This window comes from Salmo salar, chromosome 04 (assembly GCF_965601325.2).
Source record: "Salmo salar chromosome 04, fSalSal1, whole genome shotgun sequence".
Taxonomy (NCBI): Eukaryota; Metazoa; Chordata; class Actinopteri; order Salmoniformes; family Salmonidae; genus Salmo; species Salmo salar.
This window is the reverse complement of record NC_138294.1, coordinates 35,655,537-35,668,411: the sequence shown is the minus strand read 5'-3', so window position 1 is coordinate 35,668,411 and position 12,875 is coordinate 35,655,537. Positions and strand designations below refer to the sequence as shown.

Here is a 12,875-nt window from a genome sequence, read left to right as displayed (position 1 = left end):
CTGCCCTCATCTATCTGCTACCAGAGCCAAATATACACTCACACTAACACACAATGACACACACTAACACAATTGTCTCTTCTGCAACCTAAGCTAAATATACGATAATGCTGCCCTGGGTGTGACCAGGGTGAAATCTAATTTTATTAGCCTCATGCGCCGAATACAACAGGTGTAGTAGACCTTACAGTGAAATGCTTACTTACGAGCCCCTAACCAGAAATGCTGTTTTAAAAAAATACAGATAAGAATAAGAAATAAAAGTTACAAGTAATTAAAGAGCAGTAGTAAAATAACAATAGCGAGACTATATACAGGGGGGTACCGGTACAGAGTCAATGTGCGGGGGCACCGGTGTCGAGGTAATTGAGGTAAAATGTACATGTAGGTAGAGTTATTAAAGTGACTATGCATAGATAACAGAGAGAAGCAGCAGCGTTCCAGAGGGGGGGAGGCAATGCAAATAGTCTGGGTAGCCTAGGTGTCCAGGAGTCTTATGGCTTGGGGGTAAAAGCTGTTTAGAAGCCTCTTGGACCTGGACTTGGCGCTCCGGTACCGCTTGCCATGCCGTAGCAGAGAGAACAGTCTAAGACTAGGGTGGCTGGAGTCTTTGACAATTTTTAGGGCCTTCCTCTGACACCACCTTGTGTAGAGGTCCTGGATGTCAGGAAACTTGTCCCCAGTGATGTACTGATTCATTAGCACTACCCTCTGTTAGTGCCTTGCGGTCGGAGGCCAAGCAGTTGCAGCCAGTCAGGATGCTGTCGATGGTGCAGCTATAGAACTTTTTGAGGATCTGAGGACCCATGCCAAATCTTTTCAGTCTCCTGAGGGTGAATAGGTTTTGTCGTGCCCTCTTCACGACTGTCTTGGTGTGCTTGGACCATGTTAGCCTGGCCGTGCAGTCATGAGTGAACAGGGAGTACAGGAGGGGACTGAGCACGCACCCCTGAGGGGCCCCTGTGTTGAGGATCTGCATGGCGGATTTGTTATTAGCTACCCTTACCACCTGGTGGTGTACCGTCAGGAAGTCCAGGATCCAGTTGCAGAGGGAAGTGTTTAGTCCCAGGGTCCTTAGCTTATTGATGAGCTTTGAGGGCACCATGGTGTTGAACACTGAGCTGTAGTCAATGAATAGCATTCTCACGTGGGTGTTCCTTTTGTCCAGGTTGGAAAGGGCAGTGTGGGATGCACTGATTGCATCATCTGTGGATCTGTTGGGGTGGTATGCAAATTGGAGTGGGTCTAGGGTTTCTGGGATAACGGTGTTGTTGTGAGACATGACCAGCCTTTTGAAGCACTTCATGGCTACAGATGTGAGTGTTACGGGTCGGTAGTCATTTAGGCAGGTTACCTTAGTGTTTTTGGGCACAGGCACTATGGTGGTCTGCTTAAAAGATGTTGATATTACAGACTTGGACAGGGAGAGGTTGAATTTGTCAGTGAAGACACTTGCCAGTTGGTCAGCGCATGCTCGCAGTACACGTCCTGATAATCCGTCTGGCCCTGCTGCCTTGTGAATGCTGACCTGTCTAAAGGTCTTACATCGGCTGCGGAGAGCGTGATCACACAGTCTTCCGGAACAGCTGATGCTCTCATGCATGTTTCAGTGTTATTTGCCTCGAAGCGAGCATAGAAGTAGTTTAGCTCGTCTGGTAGGTTTGTGTCACTGAGCAGCTCTCGGCTGTGCTTCCCTTTTGTAGTCTGTAATGGTTTGAAAGCCCTGCCACATCCGACGAGCGTCAGAACCGGTGTAGTACGATTCGATCTTAGTATTGTATTGACAGTTCGTCGGAGGGCATAGCGGGATTTCTTATAAGCTTCCGGGTTAGAGTCCCGCTCCTTGAAAGTGGCAGCTCTAGCCTTTAGCTCTGTGTGAATGTTGCCTGTAATCCATGGCTTCTGTTTGGGGTGTGTACGTACGGGCACAGTGGGGACGACGTCATCGATGCACTTATTGATGAAGCCAATGACTGATGTGGTGTACTCCTCAATGCCATCGAAGGAATCCCAGAACATATTGCAGGCTGAGTTCATCTCAGCCTATGCTACCCTCCAGTCCCTAGACTTCCTGGCGCTGACGGAAACATGGATTACCACAGATAACACTGCTACTCCTACTGCTCTCTCTTCGTCTGCCCACGTGTTCTCGCATACCCCTAGAGCATCGAGCCAGCGGGGTGGTGGCACTGGAATCCTCATCTCTCCCAAGTGGACATTCTCTCTTTCTCCTCTGACCCATCTGTCTATCTCCTCATTTGAATTCCATGCTGTCACAGTTACCAGCCCTTTCAAGCTTAACATCTATATCATTTATCGCCCTCCAGGTTCCCTTGGAGAGTTCATCAATGAGCTTGACGCCTTGATAAGTTCCTTTCCTGAGGATGGCTCACCTCTCACAGTTCTGGGTGACTTTAACCTCCCCACGTCTACCTTTGACTCATTCCTCTCTGCCTCCTTCTTTCCACTCCTCTCCTCTTTTGACCTCACCCTCTCACCTTCCCCCCCTACTCACAAGGCAGGCAATACGCTTGACCTCATCTTTACTAGATGCTGTTCTTCCACTAATCTCATTGCAACTCCCCTCCAAATCTCCGACCACTACCTTGTATCCTTTTCCCTCTTGCTCTCATCCAACACTTCTCACTCTGCCCCTACTCGGATGGTATTGCGCCGTCCCAACCTTCGCTCTCTCTCTCCCGCTACTCTCTCCTCTTCCATCCTATCATCTCTTCCCTCTGCTCAAACCTTCTCCAACCTATCTCCTGATTCTGCCTCCTCAACCCTCCTCTCCTCCCTTTCTGCATCCTTTGATTTTCTCTGTCCCCTATCCTCCAGGCCGGCTCGGTCCTCCCCTCCTGCTCCGTGGCTCGACGACTCACTACGAGCTCACAGAACAGGGCTCCGGGCAGCCGAGCGGAAATGGAGGAAAACTCGCCTCCCTGCGGACCTGGCATCCTTTCACTCCCTCCTCTCTACATTCTCCTCTTCTGTCTCTGCTGCTAAAGCCACTTTCTACCACTCTAAATTCCAAGCATCTGCCTCTAACCCTAGGAAGCTCTTTGCTACCTTCTCCTCCCTCCTGAATCCTCCTCCCCCTCCCCCCCCCCCCCCTCCTCCCTCTCTGCGGATGACTTCGTCAACCATTTTGAAAAGAAGGTTGACGATATCCGATCCTCGTTTGCTAAGTCAAACGACACCGCTGGTCCTGCTCACACTGCCCTACCCTGTGCTTTGACCTCTTTCTCCCCTCTCTCTCCAGATGAAATCTCGCGTCTTGTGACGGCCGGCCGCCCAACAACCTGCCCACTTGACCCTATCCCCTCCTCTCTTCTCCAGACCATTTCCGGAGACCTTCTCCCCTTCCTCACCTCGCTCATCAACTCATCCTTGACCGCTGGCTACGTCCCTTCCGTCTTCAAGAGAGCGAGAGTTGCACCCCTTCTGAAAAAACCTACACTCGATCCCTCCGATGTCAACAACTACAGACCAGTATCCCTTCTTTCTTTTCTCTCCAAAACTCTTGAACGTGCCGTCCTTGGCCAGCTCTCCTGCTATCTCTCTCAGAATGACCTTCTTGATCCTAATCAGTCAGGTTTCAAGACTGGGCATTCAACTGAGACTGCTCTTCTCTGTGTCACGGAGGCTCTCCGCACTGCTAAAGCTAACTCTCTCTCCTCTGCTCTCATCCTTCTAGACCTATCTGCTGCCTTTGATACTGTGAACCATCAGACCCTCCTCTCCACCCTCTCCGAGTTGGGCATCTCCGGCGCGGCCCACGCTTGGATTGCGTCCTACCTGACAGGTCGCTCCTACCAGGTGGCGTGGCGAGAATCTGTCTCCGCACCATGCGCTCTAACCAATGGTGTCCCCCAGGGCTCTGTTCTAGGCCCTCTCCTATTCTCGCTATACACCAAGTCACTTGGCTCTGTCATATCCTCACATGGTCTCTCCTATCATTGCTATGCAGACGACACACAATTAATCTTCTCCTTTCCCCCTTCTGATAACCAGGCGGCGAATCGCATCTCTGCATGTCTGTCAGACATATCAGTGTGGATGACGGATCACCAGCTCAAGCTGAACCTCGGCAAGACGGAGCTGCTCTTCCTCCCGGGGAAGGACTGCCCGTTCCATGATTTCGCCATCACGGTTGACAACTCCCTTGTGTCCTCCTCCCAGAGTGCTAAGAACCTTGGCGTGATCCTGGACAACACCCTGTCGTTCTCCACTGACATCAAGGCGGTGACCCGATCCTGTAGGTTCATGCTCTACAACATTCGCAGATTACGACCCTGCCTCACACAGGAAGCGGCGCAGGTCCTAATCCAGGCACTTGTCATCTCCCGTCTGGATTACTGCAACTCGCTGTTGGCTGGGCTCCCTGCCTGTGCCATTAAACCCCTACAACTCATCCAGAACGCCGCAGCCCGTCTGGTGTTCAACCTTCCCAAGTTCTCTCACGTCACCCCGCTCCTCCGCTCTCTCCACTGGCTTCCAGTTGAAGCTCGCATCCGCTACAAGACCATGGCGATTGCCTACGGAGCTGTGAAGGGAACGGCACCTCCATACCTTCAGGCTCTGATCAGGCCCTACACCCAAACAAGGGCACTGCGTTCATCCACCTCTGGCCTGCTGGCCCCCCTACCTCTGAGGAAGCACAGTTCCCGCTCAGCCCAGTCAAAATTGTTCGCTGCTCTGACACCCCAATGGTGGAACAAGCTCCCTCACGACGCCAGGACAGCGGAGTCAATCACCACCTTCCGGAGACACCTGAAACCCCACCTCTTTAAGGAATACCTAGGATAGGATAAAGTAATCCTTCTGACCCCCCCCCCCCCCCCAAAAGATTTAGATGCACTATTGTAAAGTGGTTGTTCCACTGGATATCATAAGGTGAATGCACCAATTTGTAAGTCGCTCTGGATAAGAGCGTCTGCTAAATGACTTAAATGTAATGTAATGTAAATGTTCAGCCACGTCGCTGTGAAGCATAAGGTATTACAGTTTTGAATGTCCCATTGGTAGTTTAATCTTCCGCTTAGGTCATCTATTTTTATTGTCCAAAGATTGCAAGTTTGCTAGCAGAATGGAAGGAAGTGGGGGTTTTTTCCGATCACATACGAATTCTCAGAAGGCAGCCCGCCCTCCAGCCCCTTTTTCTCTGCCTCATCTTCACGCAAATCACGGGGATCTGGCCTGTTCACGAGAAAGCAGTATATCGTTCGCGTCGGCCTCGTCAGACTCGTTAAAGGAAAAAAAGGATTCTGCCAGTCCGTGGTGAGTAATCAAAGTCCTGATCGCCAGAAGTTATTTTTGGTCATAAGAGAAGGTAGCAGCAACATTATGTACAAAATAAGTAAAAAAAAATAAATAAAGTTACAAACAACGCAAATAAACGAACAAAAAAACACAATCGTACACATCCTGGGTTAATCTCTCTACACAGCTAAATATACTCTATGCTTGTGTCTACATCGCCACTTTTCTGTGTGTGTTTGTGTAGCAGGACTTGAGGAGCTGTGTGACAGAGGGGGAGATCTGAGGGGATGTGTGGCGGAGGAAGAGGAGCATAAGGGAGAAAGACAGAGAGCTGAGAGTGGAGAGAGGCAACAGTGGACGGAGAGGGGTCCCAGCCTCACCTCTGGCCCCAGCCCTAGCTTTGACCCCGGAAGGAGGAGTGAACTACAGTACTATGTCTCCATGGTGAGTACCTCTCACTTGCTCTCTGTGACACACACACTCTGTCTATGTTCTCTTTACTTTCACTTACACACAGTTCTCTAAAACTATGAACTAGGTTTGAATATTTCCCAGTTATTTTACAAAAGTTCCATCCCGAGAATTAATCACTTTTCTCCCTGTATTTTCTGCCAAAACTGTAAGTGTATTTCGGAAGCATATGCAGTGCATTCGGAAAGTATTCAGACCCCTTGACTTTTTCCACATTTTGTTACGTTACAGCCTTATTTTAAAGTTGATAAATAGTTTTTTTCCCTCATCAATCTACCCATAATGACAAAGAAAAAACAGGTTTACATTTTTTTTGTGCAAATTTATACAAAGAAAGCCCAGGAAATATCACCTTTACGTAAGTATTTAGACACTTTACTCTGAAGCAGCTTTTGCAGCAATTACAAGCTTTGCACACCTGTATTTGGGGAGTTTCTCCCATTCTTCTCTGCAGATCCTCAAGTTCTGTCAGGTTGGATGGGGAGCGTTACTGCACAGCTATTTTCGGGTCTCTCCAGAGATGTTCGATCGGGTTCAAGTCCGGGCTCTGGCTGGGCCACTCAAGGACATTCGGAGACTTGTCCCGAAGCCACTCCTGCTTTGTCTTGGCTGTGTGCTTAGGGTCGTTGTCCTGTTAAAAGAGGAACCTTCGTCCCAGTCTGAGGTCCCGAGCGCTTTGAAGCTGGTTTTCATCAAGGATCTCTTTGTACTTTGCTCTGTTCATCTTTCCCTTGATCCTGACTAGTCTTCCAGTCCCTGCCACTGAAATCATCCCAGAGAATCTTATTTCTCATGGTTTGAAAGTCTTTAGGTGCCTTTTGGCAAACTCCAAGCGGGCTGGCATGTGCTTTTTACTGAGGAGTGGCTTCTGTCTGGCCACTCTACCATAAAGGCCTGATTGGTGGAGTGCTGCAGAGATTCCTTCTGGAAGGTTCTCCACAGATGAACTCTGGAGCTCTGTCAGAGTGACCATCGGGTTGTTTGTCACCTCCCTGTGCAAGGCCATTCTCCCCTGATTGCTCAGTTTGGCCAGGCAGCCAGCTCTAGGAAGAGTCTTGGTGGTTCCAAACTTCTTCCATTTAAGAATGATGGAGGCCACTGTGTTCTTGGGGACCTTTAATGCTGCAGAAATGTTTTGGTACCCTTCCCCAGATCTGTGACTCAACACAATCCTGTCTTGGAGCTCTATTCCTTTGACCTCCTGGCTTGGTTTTGGCTCTGAAATGCACTGTCAACTGTTACATAAAGTTTTACATATACTGATTTTACTGTAATTTTTACTGTGACATTTGCAAAAATTTCTAGACTTGTTTTCACTTTGTCAGTATGGGATGTTTATTTGTTATTTAACCTCTCTAGGGGAGGTGGGACGAAATCGTCCCACACTTTTCAACAACCAGTGACAAATCAGAGCGCCAAATTTAAAACCACAAAATGTCATAATTCAAAGTTCTCAAACATAGGACTATTTTACACCATTTTATAGATACACTTCTCCTGAATCGAACCACTTTTCCCGATTTTCCGAAAGGTTTTACAGCGAAAACAAAACATTAGATTATGTTAGGAGAGTACATAGACACAAAAAAACCACACAGCCATTTCCAAGCAACTAGCATGCATCACAAATACCCAAAACACAGCTAAATGCAGCACTAACCTTTGATCTTCATCAGATGACACTCCTAGGACATTATGTTATACAATACATGCATGTTTTGTTCAATCAAGTTCATATTTATATCAAAAACCAGCTTTTTACATTAGCATGTGATGTTCAGAACTAGCATACCCACCGCAAACTTCCGGTGAATTTACTAAATGACTCACGATAAACGTTCCCAAAAAACATAATTATTTTAAGAATTATAGATACAGAACTCCTTTATGCAATTGCGGTGTCAGATTTTAAAAGAGCTTTTTGGCAAAAGCACATTTTGCAATATTCTGAGTACATAGCTCGGCCATCACAGGCTAGCTAATTTGACACCCACCAAGTTTGGTGCTCACTAAACTCGTAATTACTATTAGAAAAATTGGATTACCTTTGCTGTTCTTCGTCAGAATGCACTCCCAGGACTTCTACTTCAACACCGTTTTGTTCATGCATTCAGGTAACTATCCAAACGGTGACGCACGAGCACATTTCGTGTCAAAAAAAATTCAAAATATTCCATGTCAAACGCTGTTTAAAATCAATTTTTATGCTACTTTTCTCGTAAAATAGCGATAATATTCCAACCGGGCGACGTTGTATTCATTCAAAGGCTGAAAGAATAAAATTGAGAATTCTCATGAACACGCATCTCCAGCGTCACTGTCCCCAGCCTGACCACTCACAAAATCTCCTGCTGTTCTTCGCCCAGAGACAGGAGACACGTCATTCCACTTCTGGCGCCTTCTGAGAGCCAATGGAAGCCTTAGAAAATGTCACGTCACAGCAGAGATGCTGTATTTTTGATAGAGATGCAACAGAAGGATAACAAATTGTCAGACAGGGCACTTCCTGTATGGAATGTTCTCAGGTTTTGGCCTGCCATATGAGTTTTGTTATACTCACAGACACCATTAAAACAGTTTTAGAAACTTTAAGGTTTTCAATCCAAATCTACTATTTATATGCATATTCTCGTTTCTGGGCAAGAGTAGTAACCAGTTTAAATCGGGTACGTTTTTTATCCGGCCGTGCAAATACTGCCCCCTAGCCCCAACAGGTTAAGGTAATGATGGACTGTCGTTTCTCTTTGCCTATTTGAGCTGTTCTTGCCATAATATGGTATTTTACCAAATAGGGTTATCATCTGTATACAAACCCTACCTTGTCACAAAAAAAATTAATAATAATTGACCCATGGTCACTCTGACAGAGCTCTAGAGTTCCTCTGTGGAGATGGGAGAACCTTCCAGAAGGACAACCATCTCTGTAGCACACCACCAATCAGGCCTTTATGGTAGAGTGGCTAGACTGAAGCCACTCTTCAGTAAAAGGCACATGACATCCCTCTTGGAGTTTGCCAAAAGGCACCTAAAGACTTTGACCATGAAAAACAAGATTATCTGGTCTGATGAAACGAAGATTGAACTCTTTAGCCTGAATACCTAAGCGCACAGCCAAGACAATGTGGGAGTGGCTTCGGGACAAGTCTCAATGTCCTTGAGTGGACCCGCCAGAGCCCGTACTTGAACCCAATTGAACATCTCTGGAAAGACCTGAAAAAAGCTGTGCAGCAATGCTCTCCATCCAACCTGACAGAGCTTGAGAGGATCTGCAGAGGATAATGGGAGAAACTCCCCAAATACAGGTGTGCCAAGCTTGTAGCGTCATACCCAAGAAGACTCGAGGCTGTAATCGCTGCCAAAGGTGCTTCAACAAAGTACTGAGTAAATGGTCTGAATACGTATGTAAATTATATTTCCATTATTTTTTTTTATACATTTGCAAACATTTCTAAAAACCTGTTTTTGCTTTTGGGTATATTGTGTTGAGGGAAAAAATGATTTAATCAATGTTATAATAAAGCTGTAACGTAACAAAATGTGGAATAAGTCAAGGGGTCTGAATACTTTCCGAATGCACTGTATCTTGATTAGATAAGTATTCAACCCCCTGAGTCAATACATATTGATACAACTGTAGCTAATATGGGGAGAAGTCTGTCCATAATAAAGTGTTGTTCTACCTTCTTAACAGCACTATCAACAAGGCTCTACAGGCTCTAGTTTTGTCACACCTGGACTACTGTTCAGTCAATTGGTCAGGTACCACAAATAGGGACTTAGGACAATTGCAATTGTCTCAGAACAGGGCAGCACAGCTGGCCCTTGGATGTACACAGCAAACATGAATAATATCTCTCCTGGCTCAAAATAGAGAGATTGACTTCACAAATTTTATTTGTGAGAGGTATTGACATGTTGAAAGCACCGAGCTGTCTGTTTAAACGACTAACACAGCTCAGGCACCCATGCATACCCCACAACACATTTCACAGTCCCTAAGTCCAGAACAGACTTTGGGAGGCGCACAGTACTACATAGAGCCATGACTACATGGAACTCTATTCTACGTCAGGTAACTGATGCAAGCACAAATATAGGCACAGACACATGCATACACACACGCTAACATACGCACTATACACATACATGCACATGGATTTTGTGTTGTAGATATGTGGTAGTGGAGTATGGGCCTGAGGGCACACACTTAGTGTGTTGTGAATTCTGTAATGAATGTATTGTAATATTTTTTTTAAATTGTTTAACTGCCTTAATTTTGCCGGACCCCAGGAAGAATAGCTAGGCGGCAACTAATGGGGATCCATAGTAAATAGATGTTAGACACACCTTTGGCTGCGATTACAACTTAGTCGTTCTGGGCAGGTTTCTAAGAGCTTTCCACACCTGGATTGTGCAACATTCCCAAAATTATTTTCAAAATTCTTCAAGCTCTGTCAAATTGGTTGTTAATCATTGATGGACAACCATTTTTCAGGTCTTGCCATAGATTTCCAAGTCGATTTAATTCAAAACTGAAACTTGGCCACTCAGGAGCATTCACTTTCTTCTTGGTGAGCAAATCCAGTGTAGATAATGCCTTGTGTTTTAGGTTATTGTCCTCCAGTGTCTGCTGATGAGCAGACTGAACCAGGTTTTCCTCTAGGATTTTGCCTGTGCTTTTATCCTAAAAAAAACTCCCCTATCCTTAACGATTACAAGTATACCCATAACATGATATGTAGATATGCCCCAAACATAACTTTTGTATTACTTTCCCACATTTTTTGCAGTATTACGTTAGTGCCTTGTTGCAAACAGGATGCAAGTTCTGGAATATTTTTATTCTGTTCAATTCTGTCAATTGGGTTAGTATTGTGGAGTAACTAATATGTTGTTGATCCATCCTCAGTTTTCTCCTGTCACAGCCATTAAACTCTAACTGTTTTAAAGTCACCATTGGCCTCATGGTAAAATCCCTGAGTGGTTTCCTTCCTCTCCGGCAAGGAAGTTGGGAATGCGCCTGTATCTTTGTAGTGTTGGGAAACCGCCCTGGTCTTTGTAGTTGAATCTGTATTTGAAATTCACTGCTCGACTGAGGGATCTTACAGATAATTAATTGTATGTGTGTGGTACAGAGATGAGGTAGTCATTCAAAAATCATATTGAACACTATTATTGCACACAGAGTGAGTCCATGCAACTTATTATGTGACTTGTTAAGCTTATAATTTACCTGCTCTTCAGTTATTTATTCATAGAAAGAGAGTGGGTTTGGGTGTTAAATCTTAGTAAGCCTCGGTAACACGGTTCCCACTTTTTAACCCTGCTATGAACTGCCTAGTAAGGGAAACCAATGAGACCCCTCTCTCCATCTGTCTTTCTATCAGTTGTTAGATCGTTCTCCAGGAGAGCCCGTGGAGAGTCCAGCTCAGGACAACACAGGTAACCATGGCAACTAATATTACAAGGTTTAATTACATTTACATTACATTACATTTAAGTCATTTAGTCGCTCTTATCCAGAGCGACTTACAAAATGGTGCATTCACCTTATGATATCCAGTGGAACAACCACTTTACAATAGTGCATCTAAATATTTTAAGGGGGGGGGGGGGGGGTTAGAAGGATTACTTTATCCTATCCTAGGTATTCCTTAAAGAGGTGGGGTTTCAGGTGTCTCCGGAAGGTGGTGATTGACTCCGCTGTCCTGGCGTCGTGAGGGAGCTTGTTCCACCATTGGGGTGCCAGAGCAGCGAACAGTTTTGACTGGGCTGAGCGGGAACTGTGCTTCCTCAGAGGTAGGGGAGCCAGCAGGCCAGTGGTGGATGAACGCAGTGCCCTTGTTTGGGTGTAGGGCCTGATCAGAGCCTGAAGGTATGGAGGTGCCGTTCCCTTCACAGCTCCGTAGGCAATCACCATGGTCTTGTAGCGGATGCGAGCTTCAACTGGAAGCCAGCGGAGGAGCGGGGTGACGTGAGAGAACTTGGGAAGGTTGAACACCAGACGGGCTGCGGCGTTCTGGATGAGTTGTAGGGGTTTAATGGCACAGGCAGGGAGCCCAGCCAACAGCGAGTTGCAGTAATCCAGACGGGAAATGACAAGTGCCTGGATTAGGACCTGCGCCGCTTCCTGTGTGAGGCAGGGTCGTAATCTGCGAATGTTGTAGAGCATGAACCTACAGGATCGGGTCACCGCCTTGATGTTAGTGGAGAACGACAGGGTGTTGTCCAGGATCACGCCAAGGTTCTTAGCACTCTGGGAGGAGGACACAAGGGAGTTGTCAACCGTGATGGCGAGATCATGGAACGGGCAGTCCTTCCCCGGGAGGAAGAGCAGCTCCGTCTTGCTGAGGTTCAGCTTGAGCTGGTGATCCGTCATCCACACTGATATGTCTGACAGACATGCAGAGATGCGATTCGCCGCCTGGTTATCAGAAGGGGGAAAGGAGAAGATTAATTGTGTGTCGTCTGCATAGCAATGATAGGAGAGACCATGTGAGGATATGACAGAGCCAAGTGACTTGGTGTATAGCGAGAATAGGAGAGGGCCTAGAACAGAGCCCTGGGGGACACCAGTGGTGAGAGCGCATGGTGCGGAGACAGATTCTCGCCACGCCACCTGGTAGGAGCGACCTGTCAGGTAGGACGCAATCCAAGCGTGGGCCGCGCCGGAGATGCCCAACTCGGAGAGGGTGGAGAGGAGGATCTGATGGTTCACAGTATCAAAGGCAGCAGATAGGTCTAGAAGTATGAGAGCAGAGGAGAGAGAGTTAGCTTTAGCAGTGCGGAGAGCCTCCGTGACACAGAGAAGAGCAGTCTCCGTTGAATGCCCAGTCTTGAAACCTGACTGATTAGGATCAAGAAGGTCATTCTGAGAGAGATAGCAGGAGAGCTGGCCAAGGACGGCACGTTCAAGAGTTTTGGAGAGAAAAGAAAGAAGGTATACTGGTCTGTAGTTGTTGACATCGGAGGGATCGAGTGTAGGTTTTTTCAGAAGGGGTGCAACTCTCGCTCTCTTGAAGACGGAAGGGACGTAGCCAGTGGTCAAGGATGAGTTGATGAGCGAGGTGAGGAAGGGGAGAAGGTCTCCGGAAATGGTCTGGAGAAGAGAGGAGGGGATAGGGTCAAGTGGGCAGGTTGTT

General features: G+C 46.8%; 1 protein-coding gene across 4 annotated transcripts in view; it reads left to right on the top strand.

Annotated features, from left to right (window-relative positions):
• The window catches only part of cntrob (centrobin, centrosomal BRCA2 interacting protein), a 40,340-nt gene that overhangs the window by 24,737 nt on the left and 2,728 nt on the right, over positions 1–12,875 (top strand). For 2 of the 4 annotated variants that reach the window (XM_045716801.2, XM_045716800.2), the window contains exons 17-18: positions 5,507–5,706; positions 11,121–11,175. In XM_045716801.2, the coding sequence (XP_045572757.2) occupies positions 5,507–5,706; positions 11,121–11,175 (255 nt within the window). The remainder of the gene's footprint in view (positions 1–5,506; positions 5,707–11,120; positions 11,176–12,875) is intronic. The other 2 variants (XM_045716802.2, XM_045716803.2) reach the window with 2 other exon arrangements.